At 49.0% G+C, this 6,000-nt stretch overlaps 1 protein-coding gene across 1 annotated transcript in view; it reads left to right on the top strand.

Annotated features, from left to right (window-relative positions):
* The first annotated feature begins 241 nt into the window (after positions 1-241).
* Positions 242-6,000, top strand: part of LOC138293700 (cobalamin binding intrinsic factor-like) — a 31,711-nt gene continuing 25,952 nt past the window's right edge. The window contains exon 1 of the mRNA XM_069233023.1: positions 242-388. Within this exon, the coding sequence (XP_069089124.1) occupies positions 313-388 (76 nt within the window). The 5' untranslated portion in view covers positions 242-312. The remainder of the gene's footprint in view (positions 389-6,000) is intronic.

The following is a 6,000-nucleotide window of genomic DNA, read 5'->3' as shown; positions in this document are numbered from 1 at the left end:
TCCTACAAAATGTCCTTCAGAAATACATTGTGATAGGTGAGCCCTTAAATCCTATGGTGTGAAAGAGTTAAAAGTTTTTAATGTGCAGCGCTCAAGGTCAGAGCCTCATATGGGTGGCCTGTTTGTACAGGGATTATTTCCACTATCTGAATTCAAACAGATTAAGGGGAAGTGGAGGAAGGACACCGAAGGACAAAAGAGGAGGAGGTAGGGAAGAAAGGAGAGTTTCATTGGACAAGAGAAGAGAGGGTGCTATAAAGGAGACCGGCACACAGGTGTGGGACCCCTCTCTGAGTGCTGCAGCCTTTCACCATGTCGCCTGTCACCTTTTGTGCCCTCTGGGTGGTCGCCATCACTGTGTCCGGTGTCGCGAGCTCAGCAGTGGGTGGTGAGTCATTGACAAATTCACTTTATTTTATTTTAGTTTTTTTTTTAAAGTTCTACAAACCACCTTACAGTAGCTTTGGGGTGAATGGAGGGAGGGCAAGGCGCTATTTGCGAGAAGAGGAGCCGGAAAGACAGAGGTAGGAGAACATTGCACCCCTTTTACATACAGGTAAAATGTCTCGCTTATGCAAGCTCACTTTATGCGCCTAACACGTATGCTGCAGTCCAATGAAGTGATGTGCACAAAATATGAGAAGCAATAATCTGCAGGCTTGCATATCTTTTTGGGCACCTTGATAAATTGGTGGGGGAGCAGGGCCTATACCCGGGGTGTCTTCCGTAGGTCCAGGACAGTCAGGTTCATGCCAGACTTTTAAGATATTCTCATACGATAAATGTTTATACAGTGGATTTAAATATACCTCATGCACACAGTCTGAGGCTTCCCTGGATGTCTGATGTGTATCTGCCCCTCCTTGACACACGTTGGACACCCCTGGACTATGCTAATGTGCGCATTGGTAGGGCGAGGATGAGGTGACATGGACAGACCCCGCCTCGGCACTGTAGCCTTCCCTGGGGTGCTCCTACAGTGTGTGCTCACAGGTTACAGCCTATTATGTAAGGGGCTATGGGTCTACAGGGTGCTACAGACGCCCCATAGGATAGCAAGGTTCAGTTATGGACTGCAGGTTTACAGGGTTCTGCACAGGCCCCACAGGATAATAAACTTCAGTTATGGATTGAAGGCTATAGGGTGCTACAGAGGCCCCATAGGATAACGAGCTTCAGTTATGGACTGAGGACTACAGGGTGCTACAGAGGCCCCATAGGATAACGAGCTTCAGTTATGGACTGAGGACTACAGGGTGCAACAGAGGCCTCATAGGATAACGAGCTTCAGTTATGGACTGAGGGGTACAGGGTGCTACAGAGGCCCCATAGGATAACGAGCTTCAGTTATGGACTGAGGACTACAGGGTGCAACAGAGGCCTCATAGGATAACGAGCTTCAGTTATGGACTGCGGGCTACAGGGTGCAACAGAGGGCCCATAGGATAACGAGCTTCAGTATGGACTGCGGGCTATGGGGTGCTACAGACGCCCCATAGGATAAAGAGCTTCAGTTATGGACTGAGGACTACAGGGTGCTACAGAGGCCTCATAGGATAACAAGCTTCAGTTATGGACTGAGGACTACAGGGTGCAACAGAGGACCCATAGGATAACAAGCTTCAGTTATGGACTGAGGGCTACAGGGTGCAACAGAGGGCCCATAGGATAACAAGCTTCAGTTATGGACTGATGGCTACAGGGTGCTACAGACGCCCCATAGGATAACGAGCTTCAGTTATGGACTGAGGGCTACAGGGTGCAACAGAGGCCTCATAGGATAACAAGCTTCAGTTATGGACTGAGGGCTACAGGGTGCAACAGAGGGCCCATAGGATAACGAGCTTCAGTATGGACTGAGGGCTACAGGGTGCAACAGAGGCCTCATAGGATAACAAGCTTCAGTTATGGACTGAGGGCTACAGGGTACAACAGAGGGCCCATAGGATAACGAGCTTCAGTATGGACTGAGGGCTATGGGGTGCTACAGACGCCCCATAGGATAAGGAGCTTCAGTTATGGACTGAGGGCTACAGGGTGCATCATTTTGTATCTGCGTTTCCAATTCTCTTTTGCAGGTTTGCCAGTAAATGTCACCTAGTCTTAGAAATCCAAAACCCAGTGGCAAGCGCAAACGTAGGGCAGTTTATAAACTATGGCCAGGAATAGAGGGGACTGTCGCCCAAATACCTCCCACGAGCCACTGGTGGGTGGCGCTGCTATGGTAACAACCCGCCCTATGAGAATACAGGATACGTATCAGGTGTAGTGCTTTCCAGAGCCCCTTTCCCCATGAACATACACATGACACCCAGACAATATATTTGAAAAGGCCTTAATAATAATTAATGTTATTCCCTTGTACAGATTATATGGATAGATGCTAGTACGAAAGTAAGCACAATAGCTGCAGTTATAAAGGAGTTTAGAGTACATTAAAAGAATGGCAGCATATGAAGTGGTATTTAATTAAATTGTATCAAGTGATTAAACCAGCCTTTGGTTAAAGAAACACCTTCCTTTCAAGCTTCTAGGCAAATCTTTCTCAGCACCAAAGCACTCATATGAATTATCCAGGGGGCGACTAAAAGACATACCTTTTGTTTCAAAATAAAGTCCTTTACACATCAGTCGCTGTGCTCTGAGAAGGCCTAGCTTGGTTCTGGTGTGGTGTCCCAAGCTGCAAAAAGCACAGATAACACTGGCTGCGCCATCCCGTGGTCTGCAGCTAAGATGTCTGTAGCTAAAATGTCTGTATAAGATGTCTGTAGCTAATATGTCTGCAGCTAAGAAGTCTGCAGCCAAGATGTCTGCAGCTGGGATGTCTGCGGCTAAGATGTCTGTAGCTTACATGTCTGTAGCTAAGATGTCTGCAGCTCAGATGTCTATAGCTAAGATGTCTATAGCCAACATGTCTGCAGCTAAGAAGTCTGCAGCTAAGATGTCTGCAGCTAGGGTGTCTGCAGCTAAGATATCTGTAGCTTACATGTCTGTAGCTAAGATGCCTGCAGTTAAGATGTCTGCAGCTAGGGTGTCTGCGGCTAAGATATCTGTGACTAAAATGTCTGTATAAGATGTCTGCAGCTAAGATGTCTGTAGCAGCTAAGAGGTCTGCAGCTAAGATGTCTGCAGCTAGGATGTCTGTACCAGATAAGAGGTCAGCAGCTAAGATGTCTGTAGCAGCTAAGAGGGCTACAGCTAGGATGTCTGTAGCAGCTAAGAGGTCTGCAGCTAAGATGTCTGTAGCTAAGATGTCTGTAGCTTGCAGCTCACTCTACGCTCCCAGCAAAGTCTGAAGGGGTCTGCTCTGGAAGATGCCTGGGCATCAGACATAAATACCCTATTCTTGTGATTATGAAAAGGTTAGATCGTGTAATTAGCGATGTAAAATGGAGTCATTAGCATATTAATTCTGCTGCACATTTACTAAAATCTACTGCATATTATAATTCACAAGGTACATGATATATGAGATTGTACTATGAATATTGACCCCCCAGAATATCGGGGTACAAGAATAACGAGGATAGAATACCAAGGGACAAAATCTTGAAATATAAGTGCATTTAGGGAAATATAGATTTGCTATCCCTAACTCCACATCTCTGTAACTTGAAAATATATGTTCTGCATTGGTACGTACAGTTAGAATTAGGTTACAAAATCTAGATTTCTATTTCGATGTTTTGTCGTCTATATTGTGTCCCTTTGGTATTTTGGGTACGACATTTATGGTGCACCCTGATATACGACCCGGTGGTGCACTGTAAACCTGGAATATAGCAAAAACTCCTATAACAAACTGGTGCAATTACTACTAAATAAAACACGGTCATAAATGAGAAACGTGCTTACGAGTAGAGGAATAAATGCAATGGGGGGCACTTAAGCAGGAAAACACAAAGGCCCTCGTAACAACCCTGGCAGTTGGTGAAATAGTAGAGGTATTACCGCCAACAGGCTGGCGGAATTTACCTCCACTATTATGACATTGGCGGTTTGGCCAAAGCCAAACCTCCAATGTACCACACCGACCGCCACGGCGGTAATGACCGCCGGGCTGGAGACTACAGTCTCCAGCCCGTCGGCCATCACTAGGCCGCTCATGGCATTATGACCCCACCCACCGCCATGGTTTCAGTGGTTTCTGTACCGCGACTGAAACCATGGCGGTAGGCACTATCAGTGCCAGGGAATTCCTTCCCTGGCACTGATAGGGGCCTCTCCCGTCCCCTCCCCAGAATCCTCCTCCACCCTCCCCCTCCCTCTACCGACCCCCGCACATTTACACACATACACGCACATACATACACACCCATACACACGAATACACACATTCACCCACGCATTCATACATTCATAGACACTCACAACAACACTCACTAACATACATACAGGCACACACGCAATCACACGACACAACATGCACGTACACTCACACCCACTCATGCACACACGCATTACAGATGCATGCATGCATTTACACACAATCATACACCCCCCCACACACGCACACACACACCCCCTCTCCTGTCGGAGAACCCGACTTACCTGCTTGCAGGAAGTCCTCCAGCAGGAGACGTGACACGGCGCTGCTGCCAGGAGCAGCGTCTGCCAGCAAAACACCACCAGGCCGTATCATGGAACATGATACAGTAGGCAGTGTTTTGCTGGCGTGGCGCTGCTGCTGGCAACAGCGCCACCTTACAGCCGTCCACTGCCATGACAGTCGGTGGAATTCCACCAGCCTTCTGGCAGTATTCCGTCTACGGTCATAATGGAATGGATGGTCGGTAACCACGGCGATGGTATGTTGGCGGCCGTCGCCGTGGCGGTAGGCGGCATTTGACGCCAATGTCGTAATGAGGGCCAAAGTGTGCAACACCACCTCCTGGAGTCAGCCTTGATACAGAGGGAGCCGAGTGTGCAAATCTGGCAAACAGGGGCGGTATTGTACAAACTGCCCTGGGGGCACCAGGGGCATGTGCTCCAGCATTGTACACTCTCTGGGCACTTTGCTATTACAGTAGGGGCTGAAGACACTTGTGCAACCCCTTCTGTAATACAGAGAGCGCTGTTGCACATATAGCGCTATCTCTATCATCAGAGGTGCACCCCATACAAATGAAGGAGTCTCTTTACCTCTGCGCCCGCGCCGCACTATAGACGAGGGCACAGAGGCAAAGAAGCTGTCAGGAGGTGCACTGCCCTGATGGCAGTCCTCTGGAGGGGGAAACGGGGTGCTATGGACCCCCCGGCATCCCGTTGCAGGCAGGTACGGTCACTCACTGAACTCATCTGCAAGGAGATCTATAGTCCCTCTTAAAGGTGCAGGCGGGTTGCGGCCTGCACAGTCAAACACAGAGCAGCTGCTTCAAAGCTTGAACGCGCTGCCACCAGGGCAGAGCGAGTTCGCGGCTGCCCCAGGGACAACGCATTCAACGTAATAGGGCGCACTTCCTCTCTTTGCTCCCGGCACACCTGTTTGAGGATGCGCTGTGGCGCAAACAGAAAAAGTGTGCCCTGGCTGTAATAGGGCCCCAGGTGTGAGTGGGGAGGGCAGTGTTGGAGGGTATTTGTCTGTGTGCATGTGTGTGTGTCTGTGTGCAGGTGTGTGTGTCTGTGTGTGTGTGTGTGTGTGTGTGTACGTGTGCGTGTGTACGTGAGCCTGTGTGTGTGTCTGTGTGCATGTGTGTGTGTCTGTGTGTGTGTCTGTCTGTGTGCGTGTGTGTGTGTGTCTGTGCATTTGTGTGTGTGTCTGTGTGTGTGTCTGTGTGCGTGTGTGTCTGTGTGACTGTGTGTCTGTGTGCATGTGTGTGTCTGTGTGCGTGTGTGTGTCTGTGTGTCTGTGTGCATGTGTGTGTGTGTGTGTATGCGTGTGTGTGTGTCTGTGTGTGTGTCTGTGTGCATGTGTATGCGTGTGTGTGTCTGTGTGTCTATGTGTGTGTGTGTGTGTGTCTGTGTGTCTATGTGTGTGTGTGTGTGTGTGTGCGCGTCTGT

This window comes from Pleurodeles waltl, chromosome 4_2, assembly GCF_031143425.1.
Source record: "Pleurodeles waltl isolate 20211129_DDA chromosome 4_2, aPleWal1.hap1.20221129, whole genome shotgun sequence".
Taxonomy (NCBI): Eukaryota; Metazoa; Chordata; class Amphibia; order Caudata; family Salamandridae; genus Pleurodeles; species Pleurodeles waltl.
Note: the sequence above shows the minus strand (reverse complement) of the source record. Positions and strands in the feature narration are given on the sequence as shown.